Source organism: Trichosurus vulpecula, chromosome 4 (assembly GCF_011100635.1).
Source record: "Trichosurus vulpecula isolate mTriVul1 chromosome 4, mTriVul1.pri, whole genome shotgun sequence".
Lineage (NCBI taxonomy): Eukaryota > Metazoa > Chordata > Mammalia > Diprotodontia > Phalangeridae > Trichosurus > Trichosurus vulpecula.
Genome location: NC_050576.1, coordinates 45,962,171 through 45,988,890, shown reverse-complemented (window position 1 = coordinate 45,988,890; position 26,720 = coordinate 45,962,171). Strand labels below are relative to the sequence as shown.

General features: G+C 41.2%; 2 protein-coding genes across 2 annotated transcripts in view; one reads left to right on the top strand and one right to left on the bottom strand.

Annotated features, from left to right (window-relative positions):
- SPATA1 (spermatogenesis associated 1) overlaps positions 1 to 7,024 on the top strand; it is a 77,260-nt gene extending 70,236 nt beyond the window's left edge. The window contains exons 13-14 of the mRNA XM_036754778.1: positions 4,324 to 4,422; positions 6,868 to 7,024. Of these exons, the coding sequence (XP_036610673.1) occupies positions 4,324 to 4,422; positions 6,868 to 6,969 (201 nt within the window). The 3' untranslated portion in view covers positions 6,970 to 7,024. The remainder of the gene's footprint in view (positions 1 to 4,323; positions 4,423 to 6,867) is intronic.
- Positions 7,025 to 8,776: 1,752 nt separating this feature from the next.
- CTBS (chitobiase) lies at positions 8,777 to 20,771 on the bottom strand. Its single transcript, XM_036754777.1, has 7 exons — positions 20,523 to 20,771; positions 16,342 to 16,480; positions 15,571 to 15,779; positions 13,766 to 13,937; positions 12,091 to 12,188; positions 11,000 to 11,161; positions 8,777 to 9,279 (listed from the first exon to the last, which is right to left on the bottom strand). The coding sequence occupies exons 1-7, from the start codon at positions 20,730 to 20,732 to the stop codon at positions 9,088 to 9,090; spliced, it is 1,182 nt and encodes a 393-aa protein (XP_036610672.1). The 5' UTR covers positions 20,733 to 20,771; the 3' UTR covers positions 8,777 to 9,087.
- Positions 20,772 to 26,720: the final 5,949 nt, after the last annotated feature.

The following is a 26,720-nucleotide window of genomic DNA, read 5'->3' as shown; positions in this document are numbered from 1 at the left end:
CAATGAATTTTGGTTGGTCCATTGGATGCTATAATTAGCTTAAAGCTATGGATTTATTGGTATAGGGAATGCCTCAATGAGGAAACCTCCTCTCCTAATACCAGTGCATAACTTTCCTGCAAGTTAAAGGACTTGCCTGGATTGACACAAGTATGTCTCAGAGGCAGAACTAGGATTCAGGGCCCCCTAACTCTAAGACCAGCTTTCTGTCCACTCCTATACACTTCCACTCATCATAGCTTTATAATTTGGGTTTGCAAGGTTAGAACTTAGGAATCTATTTCCTTCTAGAAACGTTGTTTGAGATCAGAATACATTGCCATCAGGTCAATTGTAACGCCTTGGTTATTATATTCCCATAGTCTGAACAGAAATGCTTCCCACAGGTATAATTGCCTAATAGAGAGAGTTTAGCATACATTTCTACTCAATTTTCCTAATAGTTCTCTTTTTCCCTTTAAAACAAATGACTTCCCTCTGTGTCCTAACAACAAAGTCTGCTGACTTTGACTCATCTACTAATTTGCCCTAATCAAAAGAATTGTTATTACTTTTTCCTCAGTTGCTTGATTCAGTGTTGAAAATTCCAATTATACAGAGAGCTAGAGACGTAGAATTCATGGCTACATGTGTCTTATGGTTTGGGTCTTGGGTTTTTTTTTTTTGTTTCTTTTTTGGCTGGGCTTTGTGATTTCACCTACATACGCCCTGGTATGGAAAGGCTTAACAATTTATCCACAGCTTATAGTCTTAGGGAATTGTTGAGGACACTAAGTAATATTTTAGATCCTCTATTTACCACTGTGAAAACCTGTGACAGTTAGTGACAGGTCTTCCAACAGAAGGGTGCTTCATAGTTGCTTGATTAGTCATTCTGCCTCAGGCCTTTGCCTTCTGAAGCAACAGGATTCATAATTAGTAATTTATATTGAATATGGCTTATGTCCCTGCAACTGAAATTTTCCTCAGAAAGGTCTGTGACTCCCTACTTGCTAAATAAAATGGTCTTTTCTTTTGAATCTTTCTGGAGCATTGGATACCCTGATCACCCACTTCCTCTTTAAACTCTACCCAACACATTACCATTTCCTTACTGGATCTTCCTCCTATCACCTAAATGTCAGTGTCCACAAGTCTCAATCCTTGACCCTGTTCTCCCTGTAAGAACTCCTCAACTCTCCTAACTTCAGCTATCATCTGTGTGGACAATTCCCAAATCTAGATCTCAAGAACTGACCCTTTTCTGAATTCCAATCACATATTTCCAGGGGCTTAGTAGACTTTTCCACTTGTATATCATATCACATCAAATGTTACATGTCTAAAATGGAAATCATCCTGAAAAATGACCCCAAATATTAATTGAGATGCAATTCATCTTGAGGATATAGTCTAACTTTGGCAACAAAGCAAGATAAAAGAAGGAAGTGAACGGTTCTGTGGGACATATGGAAGTATTCCAAAATCAGACGACAGAGCATCATAAGGGTTTGTCAAGAATTGCAGCAACTAATTATAAAGAAATAAAAATATATTTTTAAATTTTACCAAAACACAAATACAGAATAGAGAAAAGAAACAAAAACATATCATAAACTTAAATATTGAAACTTAAATACAAAGAAAGAAAAAAAGCATGTCATGTGCATAGCAGAACATAAGAGAGGATTCAAAATATATAACAATAAATTTTCATTTCAAGAAAGCCTGTATGATAAATAATACACCTCATGTTGAGAATTGTCTATCTTTTCTTTGCTTCCTTGTGTTTTCTTTTGTTCTCTGCCGTGCACTTTTTAACTTTGTTCTTTTTTTCCCTCTCCCCTATGCTCCCAGAAGGCTACAATATAGTTTAGATGTTTCTTGGTATAGACATACACACACAGATATATACATACACTTATACATGTATACATGCATATATAGACATATACTTTCCCAAACATACTCTATTCCTGATCTTTGTTTTTATATTTGTACGTATCTCTTGTTTCCTATCCCTCCTGCCTCCTCTACTTTACTTGTACCTGCTACATCACCCTCCTATTACTTGCCTACCCCCCTCCTCCACCAACCACCCTGCCCTCCTGTTGCTTGCCTTCCCCTCTCCAAGGATCCCTCCCCTATCCCCCCATTCCCATTTATCTAAACACCCTTTTACCTATTCCCATTCTCCCCTCTAAAAATCCCTCCCTTGTCCTCTCTCCCTTCACTATGCCCCTACCATTTTATTTCTTCTAAATTTATAAGACTTTATACTCTTCTAAGTATATATGTATTGTTCCCTCTTAAACCCTTTCCTGGTGAAAGTCGGTTACAAGAACTTCCAGCCCTCCTCCCCTGTCTAAATCCTCGGTATCCTTTCTTCTTCTTGCATCTCTTTTGTATAAAATAGTTACTCTTTTTTAGCTGTTTCTAAAAGGTTTTGCTTTTTAGATTCATATCATAGTCAGGTTTATCCCCCTCTTTCTTATGTGCTCAACAATTATTGATAAGAATGTTAGACATACATTTTACATTTTGTGTTATATAAAAGATAAACAGTCTGTCCTTATGAATCCCTTATAGTCAGTCTTTGGTATGTACCTTATGTATTTCTTGGTTCTTGTATGTCTAATCTTCTATTAAGTTGAGAATTTTTTTTTAACAAAGTCTCAAAAGTCTGAGGGTTTATCAAATGTCCATTTTTTCATTCAAGATAATACTCAAATTTGAAGGGTATGATATTTTTTCCCGGAGCCCCAGGTCTTTTGCTCTTCGATATATTGTGTTCCAAGACTTGCAGTCCTTTAATATCTCTGCTGCTAGGTCTTGTGTAATTCTAATTGCAGCACCATCATATTTAAATTGTTTTAATCTTGATGCTTTTAATATTTTATCCTTGAGCTGGGTTTTCGGAATTTGACTATGATATTCCTATGAGTTTTCCTTGTAGGATCTCTTTTAAGTGGTGTTCAATGGATTTTTTCTATTTCTACCTCCTTGCCTTGTTCTAATGCTTCAGGACAATTTTCTTTAATTATTTCTTGTATTATTGTACCAAGATTATTTTTTTGATCATAACTTTCAGTTATTCCAATTATTTTTATTATTTTCTCTTCTTGATATGTTCTCCAAATCTGTTGTTTTTCTTATGTTTCACTTCCTCTTCTATTTTTCATTATTCATGTTTTGTTTAATTATTTCTTGATCTCTTATAATTTCACTGCCTTCACTTTGCCCAATTCTAATTTTCAAGGTCTCATCTTCCTCCTTGACATTCTGGATCTCCTCTTCTAATTGGTTGACTTTTTTTCATAACCTTCTTGTTTTTCTTGGATTATTTTCATGTTTGTTAGTTTATTCCTCCATTTCTGTCATTTGATTTTTAAAGTCTTTTTTAAGATCTTCTATAAATTCTTTTTGGGCAAGTGATAATTTGACACTGCTCTTTGGGGGTTTCTTTACTTCAATATCCTCCTCTCAAGATGAACCCCGGTAATCACTATTCCCATAACAGCTTTCTGTGGTTGGATTCTTTCTCCTTTGCCTGTGCACTTTTTTTGTGGCAATAACTTGATTTTTGTAATCATCCCTAGCCCTGGGGTGTGGGAAATGATGCCTCTTGCCTCAAATCTTCAGTTCTCTCCTCTAGCCTGGAACCAAAGCCAAACCTCCAACCTCCTGTAAGTGCCCACAGCCAGGGGCTTTCTGCCCCACTGCTTTTGCACTCACCGGGCCTGTGCTGGTTCCTTCTTGCCCCCACCGCTCTTTGCAGCACAGCTGGGTCTGACATTCCTTGGCAGCAGAGGTTCCCTCAATCTATCCTGGAGTGAAAAATTCCTGTGGCTGGGGCAGAGGCAGCCTCTCAGACCAACTAACCCCAGGGCTTGCCACTAGTTGTTTAAGGGGCTTACCAGCTTGTTGTTAAAATGGAACCTAGCCTGGAGGTGTTTACTCCTTGCCAGGACCAAACCTGGTCCTGGGATTTTTCTTCAGATCTTCTCAAACTGTCCCAGGAAGATCCTGGTTGTGCCCCTGTTCTTCTTTGTCTCCACCCACACTATGTTCACCCAAAGGTGCTATTTTAACTCTTTTGTGGGGGAAAGTCTTGAGAGCTTGGAATTTTCTGACCTACTCCGCCATCTTCCCAGACTCCTCTCCCCAATAAAAATCTTATAGACATGTCATACCTGCATATTAGGCAAATCATTTGCTTTTTCTAAGCCTGTCTTCACTTCTAAATGAGGAAGGTTAGACTGAATGACTCTGAAGGTCTCCTCCTAGCTCTGAATTCTGTGATTCTGGGATAAGTAAAAATGCGTGTATTTGTCTACTTCACAGAATAACCTTATAATCCAGATCACTGAAGTACAGCATGCAATTGACCAACTGAAGAGAAAACTGGACACTGACAAAATGAAACTCATGATAGAAATTAAGGTGATTTTGTTTTCTATTCATACCATAAACTATTCCTTAAAACACAACATTTTTTATATTTACCTTGTATTGTAAGATGATACTTAGGGTTGATTATTTTGTGATCCAGCAAGATAAACTCTTCTCAACAAACAAATAGGTGCTGAATTTGGGGTGTTAGATCATTTAAGTAGTCCTACTTGGCTAAAAAGATTAAAGTCCAGCAGTCAATGCTCACTGTTGAGCATAGACCGAGGCAGAAAATTCATCTTAATTAGTGAAACTTCAGAGCTTTGGAATTTTTTTTTTCTGGAAGAAATGCAGTTTTACTACTTTTAAAGTCTGTAACATGCTCTAGGCTCGAAAAAGGTTAATAGGAAATTTTGCCAAGTAGAGATTTTGGACCTATTTTGAGTACATATGATTAATATGTAACTAAAACATCATCCTAAATTCTGTTATCTATTATAAATGAGGAATGTGGCATTCTAGCTTAATCAAATATTCTTGCTAATAGAGAATTATCACATATACCATATTTAGTTTGTCACTTAGTTCACCCCGTTACAAAGAATTAAAATACTTAATATTAAAACAAGAGGGACTAGTAGTGCAGGGACTGAGGATGGTTTTGTCGTTCAGTCACATCTGAGTCTTTGTGACCTCATTTGGGGTTTTCTTGGCAAAGACACTGGAGTGGTTTGCCATTTCCTCCTCCAGCTCATTTTACAAATGAAGAAACTGAGGCAAACAGGGTGAAGTGACTTGCTAAGTGTCTGGGGCTACACTTGAACTCAGGTCTTCTCGATTCCAGACTCAGTGCTCTAACCATGGCTCTGTCCAGCTGCCCCCAAGCATAAGGGTGTACTTGTATACATTTGTCTATTTTTGACAGGACATCCTGACTTATAAATACACCAGCATATAAATGGGCGATAGAAGAAAAAAAATTTTTTTTTTAGATTCTCTTTAAGGACCTTGTACCTGATCATTGGTCCTTCCTTATAATCAGTACTAACTGACACGGTCAAATCAATTGTATGTCAACCACAGTGACCAGTGAGATCACCCAGCGAAAATAAATATTTTAATGGTAAATATCTGGCTGGAGGCTGACTGCAATATTACGAAATGCAGTGTGGTATGGAAGAGGGCACTGGCCCCAGGGTCGAAAGGCTTGGGTTCAGTTCTGGGCTGATCTTTACTCACAGAATGACCAAATACAATAATAATAATAATAACAGACACATGTAATGCTTTAAAGTTTGCAAAATAATATTTTCATTTGAGCTTCACAATCACCTCGTGAACTAGGTAACACTTGGATTATCCGCATTTTACAGATGAAAAAAACAGAAAGTTTAAGTGACTTGCATGTGGTCACACAGGTAGTAAGGACATTTTCCAATAAGTCCAACACTGCCTCACTTAAGGACAAGTCACAACCACTGTGAGCATGAGTTTAAAATGGGGATAATTCTTCTACTACCGTCCTCATGGGGAGACTGTAAGCAAAGTGCTTTGGAAACCTCGAAGTTTAAATAATTGTGAGACATAATCCAAATTGATTTACCAAGAAATTTCTTTAAAAAGATCCTTGCACCACCTTCACAATAAAGGTATTGTTATCTAGTTTTAAGCAACATTGTATTACATTAATACTTTATTGGTTTCACAGGTGTGGATATTCCTTCCACAATGCAGATCAGAACTCCCCTATGGTTTTCAGGACTTATTGTGAGCAAAAAATTGATTATCCTGTCGCCAACCTGGCAGTTGGTTTCTAAATAGTGTGAGGACAGACAATAGACAGTTATTCACTACCAAGCCCACGTGTGAACCCTTTCCAATATGGTGGTACTTGCCCAAGCTTCTGATCTACTGACATGGTAGTGGGGAATGCCACCTCTATGGCAAGATAAGGCATTCAAATAGGACTTAATAGGCATTTATTCCAGTGTGTGTTTCAATGACAAATCCATACCTTCTAGTATGTTAAGTGGGCAGGAGATAACCTATGTAAATCAGTTCATCAACCTTAAAGCCCTATCCAAATATTGGCTATTCGTTATTATTAAAAGACTGTCATTTAGTGAGATCTCATTTTGAAATCTGAGCAGAGAACATAAAAAACTGGTATCTGGTCTTTCATTGTTACAGTAAAAAAAAAAAAACTAGCTATGAATATCATCGTAAAATTTTACAGTTCAGCCACCTAGTTTTTGTCCCCTGGAAGTTAAAGGCAGTAGACAGAGGACAATGGTGTCAGTTAGGGGATGAGAACACAGAAGGCCATTGGAACTGCTGCTTAATTATGGCAGCTGCTGTACTGTACTGTATGACTATTGTGACTGCCTTCAGAATGCCAATGTGAGATTTAATTAATCATTGAAAGGCACTTAAAATCATTTCAGCCCGGATCTCATCTGGGAGCCTTCCTTTACAGTCTCCAATTCTTTTTTGCAGATGAGAAAACAAGCAATTTCAGACATACGAACATTAAAAATGGAACTGGAACAGAAGAAAATGAAGGCATCTTTGAGCTCCCAGTCAAATGTATTTACTTAGAACTGTCTTCTTTTTCATAATGTTTAGACTTATTTGAAGACTGTCCATCCATTGTTTTTGCCAATGTTTCTTTATAAGCCTTGTGTTTCTATTCCTTTATTTTTTTCATACTGAGTTTATAGAGTGACTCAGGAAATGTTAAGCACAGTATACTTCTTCAATACTTTGAGGATCTGTGATTTTGTCAGAGTGGATATTCCTTCCACTGAGACAGATCACAGCCCCTCCACAAGTTGGGAGATGAACTTTGAGAGTAGCTTTGGTGAAAGAAAGAAAGAAAGAAAGGAAGGAAGGAAGGAAGGAAGGAAGGGAGGAAGGGAAAGAAAGAGAGGGAGAGAGAGAAAGAGAGAGAGAGAGCAAAGCCAAGTAATTTGTTCAGGGCATTATTTAGTTATTTTTAAGTATTTCAAGATGACTGGACTTAATTTTACAGTAAAGTATTTCATTATTCAATTGCTGGGTTTAAACATAATTCATCTAGGAGTTAAGAATAAAGGTCCATTATTAGTCTTAGCAAACCACCGTTTCTTGGTACAAAAGGCTACATTGATTTTTTTTAATGTAACCTTGATAATTAAAAGAATAATCCTTTATTTTATTTTAACTAAACAGCAGCCTAAGAATCTAAGACTGAGGGAATTGAGTTTACCATCTGAGGCACTCAGAGGAAACTCCTGGGATTAGTATCAAAGAGCTGCCTTATTAACATATTTTAGAAGCATAGAAACCATCAGTAATAATTCAAAATAGACTATGAAACATCATCCTTTGGACTGGATGCTCCAGGTTCTCTGCTGTAAGCAGCCATGTAAATTGGAAGCAGAGATCGTATATATGACCTAGAGCCAGAAAGGATGGCCTAATTTTACCTGCTTTTATTCTGATTAACAGGAAAAACAGTTAAGAAAGACTGGATTTATGTTAGTCCAGGGTTCATAGGAATAGGTTTGTAATGTCCCTAGAAAGTTATACAGCCAATGCTATCAAAATGGAAATAATACATTTGACATAAAGCTGCTGTCTTTATAATTTACCATATGAAAAAGCAGAGGGTCCTGAAGTGAAACCGAGCTAAAGGTTTAGGAAAATTCTAAACGTTAAACTACTGTGTTTTAGGAAGGGAAACATCAGTTCATAAACTAACGTCATGAGGTTAAAGTTAGAAGCAAAATCCCAATGGGTAAAAATATTGTAAATTTAAAACACACACCTTAGCAATAAGGCCGTCAATGAATAAATTATAGATGCACAGAAAAGGATCTTAGGAGAATTGTTTCATCAAGAATAGCATAAGAATAATATCAGATTATCCACTAAGTTATCCCTATAGTAAATTTAATAATAATAAAATTCTTCTTGAAAATATCTGTCTCAAAAGCATAATTTAGCTGAAAACTTTGGCAATATCACCATACTAGTTTAAAAGATTATCTTTTTTAAATTCCCTGGGCCAACTCTCTATCTTTTATCTTAGAGTCACTTGTCTAGAGGTTGGGATGAAGCAAAACCAAGTCTCACAGGGCACCGAGGGGCTACTTTGGGAGAAGAATCACTGAGCCAATATCCCATCCTCCCTTTAACAATGCATTGGCCCTAAGGAGAAGACATTCTATATCAATTTTAATATTAGGTTTGTTGGACAAATAAAATTACAGAGTGAATTGCTTTTCAGAGAATAGGTATTTTTTTTAATCTGTCCTAAGCAAACTAGGTTTCCCTTTACAAGTTTTAGAGCTTTTTGCATAGTTTATAAATATGTAAGCATGCATGTTAATATCATGGACAAAAAGACATGAACATAATAAAATTATGAAAAATACCGGTTTATTAAGTGACAGATAAAACATCTTATAAAATAAAGAAGATTATTTCATACTGAAAGATAGACTCATCTCTCAACTTTTGTGTTTCTTAAATGATCAAAATATATGTTTGAAATTCAACTTAAAAGCATTAACCTGACAATCCAATTAGTTCTATTAGTACACCAAATATCAAAATGCTTCACAACAGAATAGAACTATTTGGAAAGAAAACATTAACAAATTACTTATTTTTTCAAGAAATAAGATGTGTAACTCCAAACCATGACTGAGCTGCATTTCTTAATTAGCCCTTTCACCCGTTTACCTTTAAGGCCCTCCACATATCTTCAGTTTGCTCTTTGGCTACTACATCCCCAGAGTAGTCAAGACAGTTCCCATTCCACATCCCAATGCCCCGTAAGCCGTGATCCCTTACAAATGCTGCCTTTAAAGAAATGCTCTTCGGGTTGTCATACCACACCTGGTGAAAATGGCCATCAGCGTCCTACACAAATATAGAAATATGGAACACCAGAATAAAGTCACAGAAAAAAACCAAATACCATTTCTTAAATCCAAAAAGAAAAGGCACCACTATCACAGGCTCTGTTATTTTGTGGTTCTATCATTTCCCCCACCATTGTTAATGGGCATTCATTCAAAATTATAGCCAATCACCCCTAAAGTTATTACATATGGTCCACAGAGGAGCTTATTAATCATTCTGTCCTCTGTATTTTCCCTTCTTTTCCCTGTTCCCCTTATTGGGGCTCTGGGGCTCCTTCCCCAACTTGGACAGCCCTCACCAGGCTATCTTAGCTCCTTCCAGTACCAGCAGAGCTTCTCTGGCTGCTGATTCAAATCTGTATGGCAGAGGAAGGTTATTGCTAAGAGTGAAAGTGAAGGAGACAGACAAAGTAGCAGACCAAGGAAGAATGGTCTTGTTTGGAAAATGAGACCACTACTTGTTTATTTGTTTTTGGGAAGGGGTATGGTGGGTACCTAGTAAAGTTTCTTCAAAAGCAATTTTTAAAAGAAGTTTTCCCAAAATGTTTTGGATATCTGCAGTAGCACAGAAATAAAGTATAAAGCCTTCTACAGTTGGAAGACAATATGCACTTGGATGTGTGAGTTCTGGTATGCTTAAAAGAAAAAGTAGCATCATTTCATCATACTTCGGATAGTATTTCTCTCTAATTTTTTCTTACTTTATATTAAGGATTAAAAATCCTCAGAAATCACAAAACCATATATGTATGTGCTTTACATATAACAGAAATTTTATTTATTTAAATATATTTATAAACACTTATATTTATATAAATTACATTTATTCAAATATATTTACATATAAATATATATTTTATATATTAGGTCATATTTATGTTTGTCCTTTGTTCTCGAAGAGGACCATGACATCAGGGAAATGATGCCATGACTTGCAGTTGACTTTGATTTGAGTGAGGGAGGGCTGTGCAAGGTCACCAGCCTCACTTTCTCCTCCAGAGCCATCTGGGTCCAGTAGCCAGATGTCCATCAGGACGACTGGAGATGACCCAAGATGCAACGGGAGACCCTGTCCCTTTCAGGCTAAGGTCTTTTCAGGTTCTCACTTTGAGTGAGGTAATTCCCATTCAGTGAACAGGCTTGTTTAAGAAGTTAATCAAGGGATGGCTCCTTTAATCAAAACTCAAAAAAAAAAATCAAACTGGTAGGGAAAGACCCTCAGGATTCCTGGCCAAAAGAGAAACAGTTACCACTGAGCCACTATGCAGAAGGTATGGCTAAAAGGTAAGAACCAAAACTTTGCTTTGCCTTCCTTTGACTCTGACCAGGATCCAAGATGAAACTCCTGAAGCTATCTGACCTTGTGAAGCGAAAGCACAGTTAGGGGTCAAAGGGTTAAAAAAACAACAACTTACAACTTGGGAATTTAATGGAAACAGTTCTTTCCAAAGAAGCCACCTTCATGCCAATTAACAAAGGCTGGTGACTTACTGCTAAGGCCGGCAAATTTTTGATCATCATTTAAAATGACAAATGTCATAAAATTTAGCAACTTTTTACTATTTCAAATTGCTTGAATTACTAAGCCCAGAGTTCGATTCTAGTGTCTTTAAGGAAGGTGGACATCATATTTCATATACTAAAATAACTGATGTAAATATCTAGTAAATTCTTACACAAATAAACACTATAATTTTTATCAACTTAAAATGTCTTACCTTGTAGTTATAATAGGGGGCCTGCTGTTGGGTATTCCAGAGGCTTCCAGAAATGGAACTATTCACTTGATCCATGATGGCTTTATAGGTCACCTGGCGGCCTGCAGCATCACTACATGGCGCCCCTCGGAAAGGCACTTTGGGAAGGGTGCAGACATGATCCTGATGATGAGCCAGAACTTGAGTGTTAATCACTCTGAACTGAGTACAATTTCCCAGAAAGATAAGCTTGGAAATCTGATTAACATTGAGGCTAGGGGTAGATGCAATTGTGAATTTAAGCTTTATTTTCCCCTAAAACGAAAATAAGTAGATTCCAAGGGCCCGTGTCTCTTTGCAGCTTTCACCCATTTCTGTTCATAGATCCCAACTTGGGGACCAAGCAGAACCAGTATACTCTCTGTTCCCCGTGATAGCTCTTTAGCGAACTGAAAACAATTCACATGTCCCCTCTGAGTCTTCTCTAGGTCAGACACCTCCAGATCCTTCAATCAGTCCTCACATCAAGGGAACTTATAGCTCTTTTGCCATTTTTTACTCTTCAGTGCTTAGCACAGTGTCTAGCACACAGTAGGTGCTTAATAAATGTTTAGTTATTGACTAGCTGATCTTAGTTGTCCTCCGTGTTGGATGCCCTCCAGCTTAGCCATCTTTCCTAAACTTCCTAACATCCAGAACTGAACAAACTATCTCAGATGTGGTCTGAACATGGCCGGGTAAAATGGGACCATCATCTTCTTATTCCTGGTATCTCTGCCTCCCTTAACGTAATACACGATCAATCAGTTTTATTTGGCTGCCATATCACACTGTTGACTCCCACTGCCCTTGCAGTCCACCAAAACCCCCAGCTCGTTGTCCGACCAGCTGTCTAAACACGCCTCCTCCAACCTTCTCCTTGTGTAGTTGATTTAAAAATCTATGGTGCCATTATCTGTCCTCTAGAAACTCAAGCTACACAGTTTAAAACCTTATGTGGAAAAGTCATTGCATTTTATTTACTTTCTGTGAAAGAAAGCACACAGAAAAGGGAGGCAGTATGAATAGAAAGGAGAATGACCTGGAATTGATATGAAATGAAGTGGTCTTACCTCAGATAAATTCAGGCAACGATAATCATAGCCATACCAGGGAACACCCATTACAAGTTTCTTAGGGTCAATGTTCATCTTGAGATAGCTTTCATATCCTAATTAAAAAGAAAAGACACAATAAAATCCATGCTATCTTGACATTATAACCGCAAGTTCTCCAACAGCTAAAAACCTAAGGATGTCAAAAGAGGTACTGTATATGCAAATTAATAATACTGTATTTGTCTAAAGTGACCTTTTAGATGTAGCTCCATAATAATGACCAATTCTTTCTTGTCTCATTTTTAAAAAAACTTCTCTTTGAATAGAAAAAAATTCATTAAAATGAGATTAAATTTCACTAGTCTACTTAAAAAAACTGCAGAACACTGACTTAAATAAACTAAAATAGTCATGTTCTAGGAAGAATCACAGGAAAGCACACACACACAAAAAAAGGACCCTGTCTACCAACTTGTAAGACATCCTTCTCTGGTTTGTCTTCATTCTCAAGTATCATGTAAGGCTAGTAAGTTAAATCTTTGAGAAATGATGATCTCAATGTGAATTTAGGTACCATCCAATGAATTGTGTGTGTGTGTTAGAATTACCATGCTCCCTTCTTGGCCAGCACTGGCTTCCAATGGAAGGCCACCTGGTATAGGGGAAAACCTTAGGATTGCCACCAGAAGGCCTGGGTATGTATGTCAGCTTCCTTCTTGTGCAACTTTACCCAAGTCCTTTCCTCTGCTCTGGCCTCAGTTTCCTCAGCTGTAAATGAGGTCCCTTTGGGCTGTCATTTCTATAATGTCATTAGAAAGATAAACAAAGTTGCATCTCCTCCAGTCAAACAGGACAACTGTCTGCCCCCGAACATGCATCGCACTCTCCAGGCTTCTGCTCAGTATGTTGCCTAAGCCTGGCAAGTTCTCTCTCCCTTCATCTTTTCACCTGCTGACTTCAGATCCATGAATACCTCCTCCAAGGAGCTTTATTCAAGCACCTTTTCAGGTTTCAAAATTAAATGAGAAATGGACTACTGTACATTTACTAATTTGCTTTACTAATTTGTTCAAACTCCAATGAAGGTATTTGGTAAAAAAGTTTATGTAGATGATTGAAATGGATTTTAAACTTAGAAAATCAAAGTAATAAAGGATTTCACCATTTACTGCCCAGTCAACTCATTCACAGAACTACTTCCTCCTCCAAACATTTATTCTAAATGTAACCTTGTTCTTTTATGTAGGTGACACTTTTTGAAATTAGGCCATTAGTCGGTTGTTTGCTAGGCTGAATACTATGTGTGCTACCAATACAGTATTACTTCTCTAACTTTATATTTTCAGCCAATTCAGTTTCTATTCAACAAGTATTTCCTTGGTTATCAGGATGTACAAAGTACTTTGCTGTAAGGGAGAGGAAGATGAATAAGACATAGTCCCGACCCTTATACCAAGAGTCCCAAAAGTCTTAGCTTTAATAGCTAAAATAATCTCATTTCCCCTACATGAGCTTTAAAATCCAAGTGCCAAAAATAACTATAACAAATTTTCTATGACAAGCGGCCTACCTGTTTCAAGAAAGCATTAACATAGAAAGGACACACAGATGAAACAAAATCCAGAAGATCCTTTAGCACGTGGAGCACTGGAAATACCTGTTAGTGAGTAACCTTTTCCTAGGTCCTTACCCATTAGGGTCTGGTTATAGGGAGCATTGGCCGCTGCAACACACTCTGTCCAGATCTGACTTTGCTCATCATAAGACATCACAAAGAGGAAGTCACAGGATTCTGCGATTCCACTGTAATTGTAGCATCTCTTGTCTATGCACTTTGGAGACCAGGCGACATCAAAAGTGACCTGCAGGGAAGAAACACAACTTCTGCATATCCCTTGTCCAGCTAGGACCTGGCCAAGACAAGAAGAGCCATTTACAACGTACAGTGTTTTGCAAATGCCTTTCTGTTCCTCATAAGACCATCAGAGGCAACTCTGGGGGAGTCTTGTCTTTGTTCCATCCAAGTCCTGCTCCCTTGGTCCAGGCCTTCATCCCCTTGGTCATTTCCAGTCTAACATTTATTACTATTTTTTCTATTCAACATTCATTGAGCACCAACTATGTACCTCAACCAGCTGTTTACTTAGATCCATTCTTTCTTAAAGGTTCAACTTAAGGCCAAGGCTGGAGCACCCTGGACATAGAGAGTACTATTAGCCATGACAAAATCAAATAGTCCCTACCCTCGAGCTGACATTCTATGGAGATGCCAGGACCCTTGCAATCTTTGTCTGCCCCTTGGCTTAAAATCTCTTCCCGCTCCACAACATTCTACATAGTCACAGAACAAGTTTCCTAAAATACTGCTTTCTAAGAAGTTCCTCATTCAATTCAAAAACCTTCAGGACTGTGAATTCCCCATAATCTGATCCAATCTCCCCCTTTCAACCTCATTCTCTCTAAATGTAAACCCACAATGTGCCAATGGCAACAGTGCACCTTGGTACTCCCTATATCAATGTATTTCTACCTCTAGGGCTTTGTTCACATTGTCTAGGTGGCGCAGTGGATACAGCCCTGGACTTAGAGCCAGGAAGACTAGCTGTGTGACTCTGTCTGCCTCGGTTTCCTCATCTGTAAAATGGGGATACTAATGATAGCCCTTACCTCCCAGGGTTATAGTGACAGAATATTTGCGAGGCTCTCAGCAAACCTTCAAGTGCTACACAAATGCTAGCTGTTCTTACGGCACCAATACTGTTTCTTTCCATTCAGAACTTCTCTGCTCCTACTCAGACTACCTAAACCCATTTGTTCAAGGTTCAACTTGAATCTGAGACTGGAATATCCTGGGCACAGAAAGGACTCCTTGATATTTAGGACTTATGACCTGGCCTTGTTGGTTACATTTTAAAGTACGTGTTCTATTCCCCGCAACCAGATTATAAGACACAGCTTTTTATGGTCCCTAGCATGCCTTGCCCATAGTAGGGCCTCACTAAATGTTAGTACAATTGAGCTTGGTGCTGCTGGCAGTGAGGGAGGAGACACCCTGACACAATAATAATCTGTCGCAAAGAGTGGGTCCCATTGACTCTGGTCCCCTTGGTGCATAATGCTGCGTCTACCTGTGGAGCAAGAGAAACCCTTAACCCTCAGTGTGACAACCTTGTGAGAAAAGTAGCATATAAAGTCAGTATCTATGAGAAATGCAGCCAGGTAACACAGCTAGTGCGGATGTGAGGCCAGATTCAAACCTAGGTCTTCCAAGCTCCAAAGCTGATTCTCTCTCAGGCACACTACCCCAGCACCTGGAGCCTTCTTGGTTTTTTGTTTGTTTGTTTTTGCTACTCACTGCCCACAGACCAAAACACCTTCCTCCTTTGTCAGACTTTAAGATGAGATTCTATAGGTCACCCTGAAAAGGGGGATGGCTGTCTGGGCTTGACTAAGTAGCTGTTGGATTTCAAAAATTAAAACAGGATTTGTGTTCACCTGTGATCCCTCAATTTCCCGATGGAAGGCTTCTGTCGTTTCTTTAACTAAAGCTGTCAAGGCATAATATTCAGGGGATGACTCTCCAACTTCTTGTTCTATGTCTATATTAATGCCATCCATGTGTTGTTTTTTGGCCAATTTGACTTGTTTTGCTATCCAGGCTTCTCTGAAAGTAGGTTCAACGATATCCTTTAAGGGGACATCTCCTACGGAAGAAATGCATATTTATCCAAAAAAAGTTCTATTCTTTAGTGACATCTATTTTACAATCCCCAGAACCTCATGAGATCAAAGTCCTTTAAGGATACCACATAATATTCTGGAATAGTTACTCCCCTTTGAGAGTTCTCCACATGGAGAGAAATGATGTACCAAGAGAATAGAGCCTATATCTCATTAATTTACAAAATAACCCATCTAGACACCAAACACAATTTAAAAACAGAGAAACTGTGGGCTAAGAGCCTAGACAAAGGTTGTTATATTAATTAGGTACACTCACAGTACTCAGGATCACATAATGAGTTACACAACCCTTTAAAAGGATTCACATTTAGGAAATGAATCAGACAGTATCCTAGGAGAATTTTTATAATTATTGAAAACATTAGATGGTGAGAATAAAGAAAGAAAACCAAGAAATGAGACAGGACTATAAAGATAAAAGGAGAAAAAAATTTTAAGTTATACAAAGGTCGAAATAGTTTGTGATTCTTGCAGCCTATCTATGGATTCCGCCCTGAAGTCCCTATAAAATAAATCACTGACCTTTTAGCACTACCCTGGATCCTTTTGAATGGGCAAAACACAAAAGTTCAGGGTCATACTTTCCAAAAGCTGCCACTGTTGTGATTTGAGACCAGTCATAATTCTTCCAGGCTTTTCCTCCAACATCAAACACAAACACCTGTCGAGACCAACAGAAAAGGCAAGATTATAGAATTCAGAGGGGAGATTTTGGAAGCCACCTATTTCAACTCATCCCTAAAAAGATCCCACAGTGTGACATATGCAATAGTCAGTTGTTCTAACCTCAGCTCAAAGACCTCCAACCCACCACCTCTCACCATAGCCCACTCCACCTTTAGACAAGTCTAATCGATGGGTATCATTAAGTTTGACATCAAGCCCAAATTAGCCTCTTTGCAACGCCTACCTGTTGCTTCTAGTTTTGCCCTCTCTGGCCAAAAAGGAACAGTTCTCATCTCTTTCCTACATGACAGACATGTTATTGTTGTTCAGTCATGTCTGACTCTTTGTGGCCCCATTTGGCGTTTTCTTGGAAAAGATAATGATGTGGTTTGGTTTGCTATTTCCTTCTCCAGCTCATTTTAAAGATAAGGAAACTGAGGCAAACAGGGTTAAGTGACTTGCCCAGGGTCACACAACTAGTAAATGTTTGAGGCCAGATTTGAACTCACAAAGATGAGTGGCTCCAGGCCCAGCACTCTATCCCCTATCCCCAGCACTCTATCTATGTGCCACCTACATGTCATTGGTCCTCCAAGAACAAAGGATGAACAACAACAGAGCCTGGCACAGAGTGGGTTTATTGAATCGAATGACGGACAGCCCTCCAAATACTATCTTCATGCCACCTTTCACTTCCACCTCCCAATCCCCAAGAGTCTTCTCTTTCCTGGGCTAAATATTCCAAAACCTTTCCACCAAGCCTCATACACTCAAGGCCCTTTATTGTCCTGGTTGCTCTTGTTTGATCTGGTTTATCAATGTCCTTTAAAAATTGTGGTACACAAAACTATCAATCAATCAATAAACATTATTTACATTTACTAAGTTATCATTCAAAACTAAACACAATACTACAAATGTCATCTCACCAAGGTAGAATCCAGAAGATTTATCACCTCCTTATCCTGACATGTTATGCCTTTCTCAGTGAAGCCCGTGACTGATTTTTTTTTTTGGCTGCTACATCCCACGGATGACTAACATTGACCCTTCAGTCCACTCAACCCCTAGATATTTTTCAGTTAATCTAACGATGTCTTCGCCATCCTTTACAGAAGTTCAAAAGATCAAACTCACAAACTCAAGACTTTACTTCTATTCTTGTTAAATTTAGTCTGATTCTAGGGTTCAATCTGAATCCAGAGTTCTGACTTGTCAAGATCTTTTTGGATTCTGTCATCTGATATGTTAGCTGTCCCTCCTATGTGTCTCCCAAAAATTCAATAAACCTGCCATCTTTATCCAAGCCATTGATAGAAATCTTGACATGGTACACGAATAGACACAGACCTGAGGGACACTACACCGAAGACCTGCCATGTTTCATATTGATCCTTTAATGACTATTCTTTGAGTTTGAAGTATCATTTAATTCATATCCTTCCATTTATTTTATTAGAATAGTATGAGACATGTTAATATCAAATTCTTGAATAAAATCTAGGTAAACTATATCTATAGCATCCCTCCTTCACTAACTTGTTCTGTTAGCTTAGTAACCTTATCAAGAAAGGGAATAAAGGTTAGTCTGGCATGATCTGCTCTTGATGAAGTCATGTGACTCCTGGTAATCATTGCTTCCTTTTCTAAACATTTAGTAACCATCTTTTTAATTAGAATTTTTCCAGAAATTGAAATCAAGCTTACCATAGGAAGTTACATAGTGTCGTCCCCCCCCCCTTTTTTTCTTCTGAAAATAAGGAGAACAGCCACAGACTTATCATAATTCAAACTTTAATGAAATTATAATGGTGCACCACTTTGTAAGGTCCATTGCAGGCAATGCACTTAAGAGGTTAAATTTATGCCACTAGGATCTATGATTTCCCTGGTGTACGTACTCCCTCCACTGGCCACAATCCTTCACTGACTTAGTGGAAGATCTTTGAGGAGGCTGGGCTGCAAAAATTCATCGCTTTGTGGTCAACCAGGTGATCAGCCTTTTCATATTCAACTAGGCTGGTCCCTGGATTACAGAGGCCCTTCTCTAAAAAAATAAAAAAAAAAAATATATATATATATATATGTGTGTGTGTGTGTGTGTGTGTGTGTATATGTATATGTATATACTCTAATTGATATCATATTGCTTGCCTTCTCAGTGGGTGGGGGGGAAGGGAGGTAGAGAATTATGGAACTCAAAAATTTTTTTAAGTGCTACAATTAATTGAATTTATGTATGTATGTATTTACTCTGGTGACCAAACCTTTAAAACTCAAGACTGTCTAAGCTTGAGGCCACGATGGGGCTTGGGGGTAGCACCTTAGTGGGAGTACAAGTGCCCCCATGATAACAGAACATGATAAGGCTGGTAATTTATACTACAAAATGACTTGATTTTGATTTTAACCTGGAAGGAGAAGGGATGACACAAAAGAGAAATGTCTAATCTAATTCTAGTAGTAAAGGCTTCAAATCAAGAACCTAATAAGAGGAAAGAGTAATTTACCATAAACATAAATTTCATTTATTTTAATTATTCTTTTTCAGGAAGCCTGCGACTGCTGCTTAAGCTAATGAAATGTGCTTCGGGCTCAGTGGCCTTTTGGTGTCCTGGAAAAGTTCCCCAGAAGGAGTTGATATCTGGGAAATTGACGATATAGATCAACATAGCTCAGCATTTAATAAAGCTGTGCTTCCCAGACGGCAGCGTTTCCAGTAAGAGTTAAACATTCACCAACTCCTGTCTCTTAAGCAAGTTATAAAAATTTTGTTTACAGGTGATTTTAATGCCCATTGACAGAATCAATGTTGGGTAACGTCCTATTAGATTACTTAGACGGTCCATCTCTACCCCAGGCCGTCCTTCAGACTTGGCCTTTCCACCTCCCTAGGAACGTAGCAGATCCTGGTACATGCCTCGTGTCTTTTAGAGAAAGACACGCGGCGGCACCCGGAGTGTGGGGCTGGAGGGGTCCTTGGGGGTCCCCTGGTCCAATGCCTCCTTTTGTGGTTGAGGAGACCAGTTTCTTGCCCAAGCTCCCAGACGTTGCAGAGCTGAGGTTTACACGTGGGACCGAACCCTACAATCGGCAACCTGACCAGTGAGAAGAGGTGACCCCGTCCGGGGGACCAGCCACGAGGTGAAAGGATGGGCCTGGGACGGCTCCTCCTGGCAGGGGGTGGGACGGGGCAGCGGAAAGCCCTGGACAGCACAAACTGCGAGGGGAGGAAGGGGGCGGGGAACCCGACCCCCCATGCCAAACCCGGTTCTCCATCTGCGGGTGACCGCGTTAGCCTGGTCAGGAGGCGACACAAGCCAGCCCCGTGATGTCATCCGTAAGACTGACCCTTCCGCCAGGATCCCCTCCCTCCTTCCCGGGGGCTGAAGAAAGGCTGGGGACCACATCCGCTCTGCTGGGAGTCAGAAGGCCAGGGGTCAAATTCAGCGTGGGGAGAGGGGAGGGGATGGACCCCCGCAGGGTGCAGGTTCCTCTTACGTCAGAGGAGGAGGCCGGACGGGATGACGTCATCTGTACATTCCAAAGTCCCTTCCCTAATCTAGGGAATGAAGGGCTGGGCCCCACTCATGACCCCTAAGGGTCCTGACTATTCCCTGGGCCTCGGTTTCCTCAGTTCTACACTGAAAACTGGTCTCGGTAGTTGGGACCCACCCGTCACCCTGGGCAATGGGAATCACTTCTTTCTCGGCCTCGGCTTCCTCCTTCCACTTAAGGGTCAGGGCTCCTGCAGTTCTCTACCCTGCTCTGGGCCTCAGTTCCTTCCTCTGTCACATGGAGGTGGGGGTTGGGCTAGGTGGCCTCTGGGGTCCCTTCCTGTCCGGGCCTCAGTTTCCTCCTCTGTCACATGGGGGTGGGGGTTGGGCTAGGTGGCCTCTGGGGTCCCTTCCTGTCCGGGCCTCAGTTTCCTCCTCTATCACATGGGGGTGGGGGTTGGGCACAATTCCAGCCCCGCGCCCCGTCCCGCTCCCCCCTCAGGCCCCTTCCCCCCGCGGGGCACGTGACCCCGCGCTGACCTCGAAGTCGCGGCGGCCGCGCACTGGGCGGCAGAGCTCGGGCTCCTCGCACGGGCAGGGCTGGGCGGGGGCGCCGACCTGGCCGGGGGCGGCGACCTGGCCGGGGGCGGGCTGGGGGGAGGGGGCGGCGAGGCCGGCGCGGGGCTGGCCCAGCAGCAGCGCGCAGGCCAAGACCATGCCCAGGCACCCCAGCGCGGGGCGTCCGGACATCCTCCTAGTCTTCCTCAGACCCCCCGCAGCGCAGGAGCCAGCCGGCAGCAAACCGGACGGTCACGAGGAACACGGCCCCGCCCCAAAGCCAGAGGCCACGCCCCAAATCTGGGGGCCCCGCCCCGGCCGCCCTTCAGCCTCCACTGCCAGCCTGGGCGAGCAATGTGGGGAGAGCGCCCCCAGCGGGTCCCCTTCTCAGCTCCCCGTGATCACGTGTCTCTGGAAGCTCCTCGAGGGCAGGCCTGCCTTTGTCCACTCTCCTATCCCTAGCCTTCAGCGTGGCGCCTGGCACTCATAAGCCCTTAATCAATGTTCATCGATTGAACAGAAGCTGCCCCACCCCCCACCCCACCGCAGTCTGCCAGTGAACCTCACAGTTCAGGGACAGCCCGCGTTTATAAAAGGCTTTAGGGTTTGCAGAGTGCTTCTGCGCGCATTAATGACAAACAATTAGGGGCGCTCACCGCGCCAGGCTCCTCACCATCGTTACGTCATTTCATCCCCACCGCGGCCTCGGGAAGCGGTGTTCCTATTCTATTTTTTGTTTAGTCCTCACCCACTCTTCATGACCCATTTGGGGTTTTCTTGGCACAGATACAGTAGAAGTTCTGCATCTCCTTCCCCGGCTCATTTTACAGATGAGGAAACTGAGGCAAACGGTGAAGTGACTCGTCTGGGGTCATCCAACTATTAAGGGTCTGAGGCCCACATAGAGCATCTAACAAAGCATCTTACAGAAAAATGTTCGGATAGTGCCTCATGCCTGCAGGCGAGTATCAGCCCAGGATTCAGGCAACCTGGTCAGACCAGGTGTGTGCTAGATACACCTGGAAAAACTGGAACAGCAGCAGGTATTGGAGCCATCCCGGACTAGAAGGAGATAGCAACAAAGTAGGCACGTCAGGGCAGCCCCAGTTCTCACCCCTTAACTCCCTCCCTCCCATCTGGTATTCCCTGCCCCAAAGTGAAATGTTTCATGGCTTGTTTTTTTCTTTCCATCAGATAAGAGGATCTGAGGCTTATTTTAAAATTAAACTATCCACATACATATATGTATATTCCAACATGCTAAGTCCCACTTGGTCTTCCTGTCTAAAAAACACTCCCAGCCGTTGTTTAGGTTATTTCTACCTATCTTGAATGCTGTCCCTCCTCTTATCTGTCTTATTCAGATCCTGCTTATGCTGAAAGTGTCCCCCTCCCCCACCTAAGTCCACTCTCCAGGTGGGTCTAAGTCCAGGTCCACATTGAAATCCCCTGTCTCTGAACTCATTTTTAAGCTTGGACCTCACACTTTAGCCCTTAATTTTTACTAATCCCCAAAGGTCTTGGTATTTAGAGCTGGAAGGCACCTCAGAGACCATATTGTGAAACTCCCCCATTTTATAGATGAAAAAACTGAGTCCCAGAAAAGTTAAATGACTCGCCCAAATACAGGTAATAAGTAGCCTGCATTCCATTCCTCCCTCTCCTCTTGCATTCTTTGTCCCAACCCAACTAGACTGTTTTTCTCCTCATACAACATTCCAGATCTCCTACCTTGACACCTTTCCTCTGGTTATCTCCATGCCTCATATACTGTCCCGCCCCCCACCACCACTCCACCTCCTAGAACCCCTGGAGCAGAGGTTCTTAACCTTTTTCTGTCATGGACCCTTTGGCCAGCCCGAGAAAGCCAATGGATTCCTTCTCAGAAGAGCTTTAAAAGAAAAAATAATTGAAGGAAATGCTAGATTTTACAGGTTAGTAAAAATAAATAGGTATTTTCATCTAAGTCCACAAAACCCCTGAAATCTGTCCACAAATCCCTCCAGGATTCATGGACCCCATGGTAAGAACTCCTGGCCTAGATCATTCCAAGCTCAGCAGAAGTCTTTCTATGTTTTTGTTGTTCAGTCCTTTCGTGTCTGACTCTTCGTGACCCCATTTAGGGCTCTCTTGGCAAAGAGACTGCAGTGGTTTGCCGTTTCCTTCTCCAGCTCGTTTTACAGATGAGGAAACTGAGGCAAACAGGGTTAATTGACTTGCTCAGGATCACACAGCTAGTAAGTGTCTAAGGCTGTATTCGAACTGAAGAAGATGAGTTTTCCTTACTCCAGGCCCAGCACTCTATCCGCTGCACCGCCTAGCTGCCCTTAACTCCTTCTATAGACCTTTCCTAATTACCTCCCTTGTTAATATATCCCAACTCCTAACAAGCTTTAGTAACTTAAAACTGCACCAAGATGAATTGCTTTAAGCTATTAAGGCTTAAAATTTGCACTGAGAGTTTTGGGATACCCTACATCTATTCACTTATGAATGTGTGATATCCTCTGAATAGAACATAAGCTTGTTGAGGGCGGAGACTCTCTCCGTTTTGTATTTGTCTGGCCTATAAGTAAGTAATAAATGTTTGTTGAGGCTCTAATGGAACAATGATCACAGATGATTGTGAGAAGGAAAAAGGTATTCAAGAACAAGGAGGAAAACAAGTGATAGCCAAGATAGATTAAAAAAGAGAAAATCTGGTTGCTCTTGGTAAATTGAGGTCACCAGGCCCAGATGAGCTACACCTTTTGGGACCTGAAAGAACTAGAGGACATAATTGCTGAGCTCCTGTCACCTTGTGTGGAGCCCAAGTTTGGGGGGGGTTGGCACATACCTGCTACTGGGGAGAGTGAGGCTGCTGGATCGGAGCTTGGGAGTTCTGAAGAGCAAGAGGGCCAAAATGGACCAGGTGTGTCTGCAGTAAGTCCAGCACCAATATGGTAAGTCCCCGGGGAGTGCAGGTTATCTAAAGGAGGGATGAACCTGCCCTGATCAGAAGCATCTTGTCGAAGGTTCTCTGTGGATCAACAGTGGAATAGGGCCCGTGAATGGCCACTGAGATTGGGAGACCTGGAAAGAAGGAAGGAGGAAAGAGGGAAGGAGGGAGGGGGAAAAGGGGGAAAGAAAGGAGGAAAGGAGGGAAGGAGGATGGGAGAAAGGAGAGAGGGAGGGAAAAAGAAAAGTAAGGGAAGGAAGGAAGGAAAGAAAGGCGGAAGGGAGCAAGGTAGGAAAGTAGGCTGGAGAACAGCAAGGAACTACAGAATTGGAGAAGAACACATGTTCTGATTTTCAGAAAAGAAAAGAGGGTGGCTGCTGTAAATGATAAGCCAGTAAGCCTGACTTAAATCCCTGGCAAAATGTTGGAATGCCTTATTAAAAAGATGGTTAGTGACCATCTAGAAAAGGAAGCAGTTATCACCGAGAAACAGCATGGCTTCATGAAAAACAGGTTGCACCAGATTAACCTTGTTTTCTCTTTTTAAAGAATTATTAAACCCATTGATCCAGAAATTCTTTAGATATAGTTTTCTCAATTTTAGTAGAACATTTGGCAAAGTTTCTTATGTTGTGGGTGGAGAAGATAGGAAGATCTGGGCTAGATGATGGTAGAATTAGATTCATTATTGGATGAATGAACAAACCAGGTTTTATATCAGCTAGGCAGATTTCCACAGTAAAGAGCTTCAGGAATATGTGTGTAGCCTGATACTGTTTAACATTTTTTATTAATGACTTAGATAAAGGCATAATTATTAATCATAATAGTTCACATTTATATAGTTCTGGCAGAGAGTCTAGAGGCAGCTGCTCGTGAGGCTCATGGTACCCACTTCTTCCTATTCTCTACCCAGTCATTGGGTTGTCTGTTGGGTTCATCACTCAGATTGCCTGACTTCTCAGTAGGGAAATTAGGCAACCTGTGCTGCATTCCAATGTCACCTCAGATTTCCCAAGGACAGTTGACTGGAATGCAGCACGGGGAGCCTAAGTCCCCTACTGAAAAGTCAGGCAGCCCCAAGCAATATATACATACATACATACATACATACATACATATATTTGCATATATAGGATACATTGTGGGGGAGCTGGGTGGTACAGATGTAAAATTATAAAAAGGTTCTTCCATGGTCCTTTCATCAAATGAAAATAACAATATTAATTACAGCAGAACATGATTCACAGTATTCACAGTCCTTGTCAGGGACCTTGGAGATCTTCCAGTCCCATTTCACAGATGAGAAAACTGAGACCCAGAATGATAGAGGAATGTCTCCAGAGTCACCCAGTGAATGAGAAACAGATCCAAGACTCAGCCCTGGATTTTCTGGCTTCAGTCCCAGCGCTCTGAAATCCTGCCTCAGACACGTACTAGCATCATGACCCTAGGGAAGTTGCTGAACCTCTCTTGGCCTCGGTGTCCTCATCTGTAAAGTATGGGTGATAGCGCTCACCTACACACGATATATATGTGCATATAGTGTACATAAGCATTTATATATACATACACATACACACATACATGCATAGGTATATGTATATACATACAAACATATTTATAGCTGGTAAAGCTCTTTGCAAACCTTGAGGTGCTGTATAATTGCTAATCATTGTGATTTTGGTTGCCACGGAGTCACAGAACATTAGGGCTGAAAGAGACCTAAGGTCAACTAGCGTAACTTACACCTAAAAAAGAATCCTACCGAGAACATACATGACCAGCGGTCACCCAGTCTTTGCTTAAAGACCTCTGCCAAAAGGGAACCTGATATCCCCCAGACAGACTACTTTTAGTTAAATTCGATCATTGGGCATGTTGCCTTCGATAGAGCCCAAATCCGCCCTTCTGCAATTTCCACTTTTCTTATTTCTGTCCTCCATGAACAAGGGTAACCCGCTTCCACATGACAGCCGGGCAGGCTTTCAAATATTTGAAGACCACCATCGCATCATCCCCAGGTCTTCTCTACCCCATGGCACATCTACCCAGTCTTTCAATTGATCTCCTTGTGACACGCTCTAGAGTCTCTCCACAGCGTCTTATTGCCCTCCTCTGAATGCTCTTCATCTGGTCAATGCGGTAACTAGAACCAAATGTGATTTTCCCAGACGTGGTCTGAGCAGAGCCAATTTAAGAGGGACTAGCATCTCTCCATGCTAGGTGGTGCTATAGAGTATAGAGCCCTGGGGCTGGAGTCAGGAAGACTCATCTTCCTGAATTCAAATCTGGCCTTGGACACTTACTAGCTGTGTGACCCTGGGCAAGTCACCTAACCTTGTTTGCCTCAGTTTCCTCATCTGTAAAGTGAGGTGGAGAAGGAAATGACAAACCACTCCATATCTTTGCCAAGAGTTGGACGTGACTGAAACAACTGAAGAGCAACAACAAACATCTCCATAGTCCTCATTGTCTTTTTTGGTCGCCGTATCATATTTTTCACTCATACGGAGCTTGCAGTCCACTGAAACCCCCAGATCTTTTTTCGATGAACTGTGTCCATCTAGCGAGGGTCTTTCAACTTCAAATCCAGTACCACATCGTGTTGTCTTTCATCTCTCCTTCCGTATTCGTTCCTCCTTCACACTTCAGTATTTTGGACTATCTCCTATGTTCAAATTCTTAGGGTTCCTTTTTAAAAAAATTTTCCATCTTTCTCACTTTTTGTGTGTAATCAGCTATGAACTCCAGTCAACTCTGTCTCTAAAACTTTTCTATCTACATTGTTAATACCTTCATGCAGGCCTTTGATACCACCTATACGGACAATTTATAACAACCTCCTCTTGGGCCTTCACTTTATCCTTGTTCTAATCCATCCTTCATGACAATGTCAGAACAATGGTGTTGTTTGGTCGTGTCAGTTGTGTCTGACTCTTCCTGCCCCCATTTGGGGTTTTCTTGGCAAAGATATTGGAGTGCATTCTCCAGCTTATTTTACAGTTGACGAAACTGAGGCTAACAGGGTGAAGTTACTTGCCCAGGGTCACACAGCTAGCAAGTGTCCAAGGCCAGATTTGAACTCAGGAAGATGAGTCTTCCTGCCTCCAGGCCTAGCACTCCATCCACTGCACCCTCTAGCTGCCCGAACAGAATATTTCTTATAAATAGATCTGATCATATCACCTCTTCGCTCAAAGCCTTGATCTGTTGCCTACTGGATACAGGTCAAAAACTTG

Excerpts from the sequence above, each read along its gene's own strand:
- CTBS (XM_036754777.1), bottom strand. The coding sequence starts at position 20,732 with ATGTCCGGACGCCCCGCGCTGGGGTGCCTGGGCATGGTCTTGGCCTGC. Across the intron at positions 13,938-15,570 it reads GGGAAATTGAGGGATCACAG|GTCACTTTTGATGTCGCCTG; the intron begins GTGAACACAAAT and ends TCTTCCCTGCAG. Across the intron at positions 12,189-13,765 it reads CTATAACCAGACCCTAATGG|GATATGAAAGCTATCTCAAG; the intron begins GTAAGGACCTAG and ends CTTTTTAATTAG.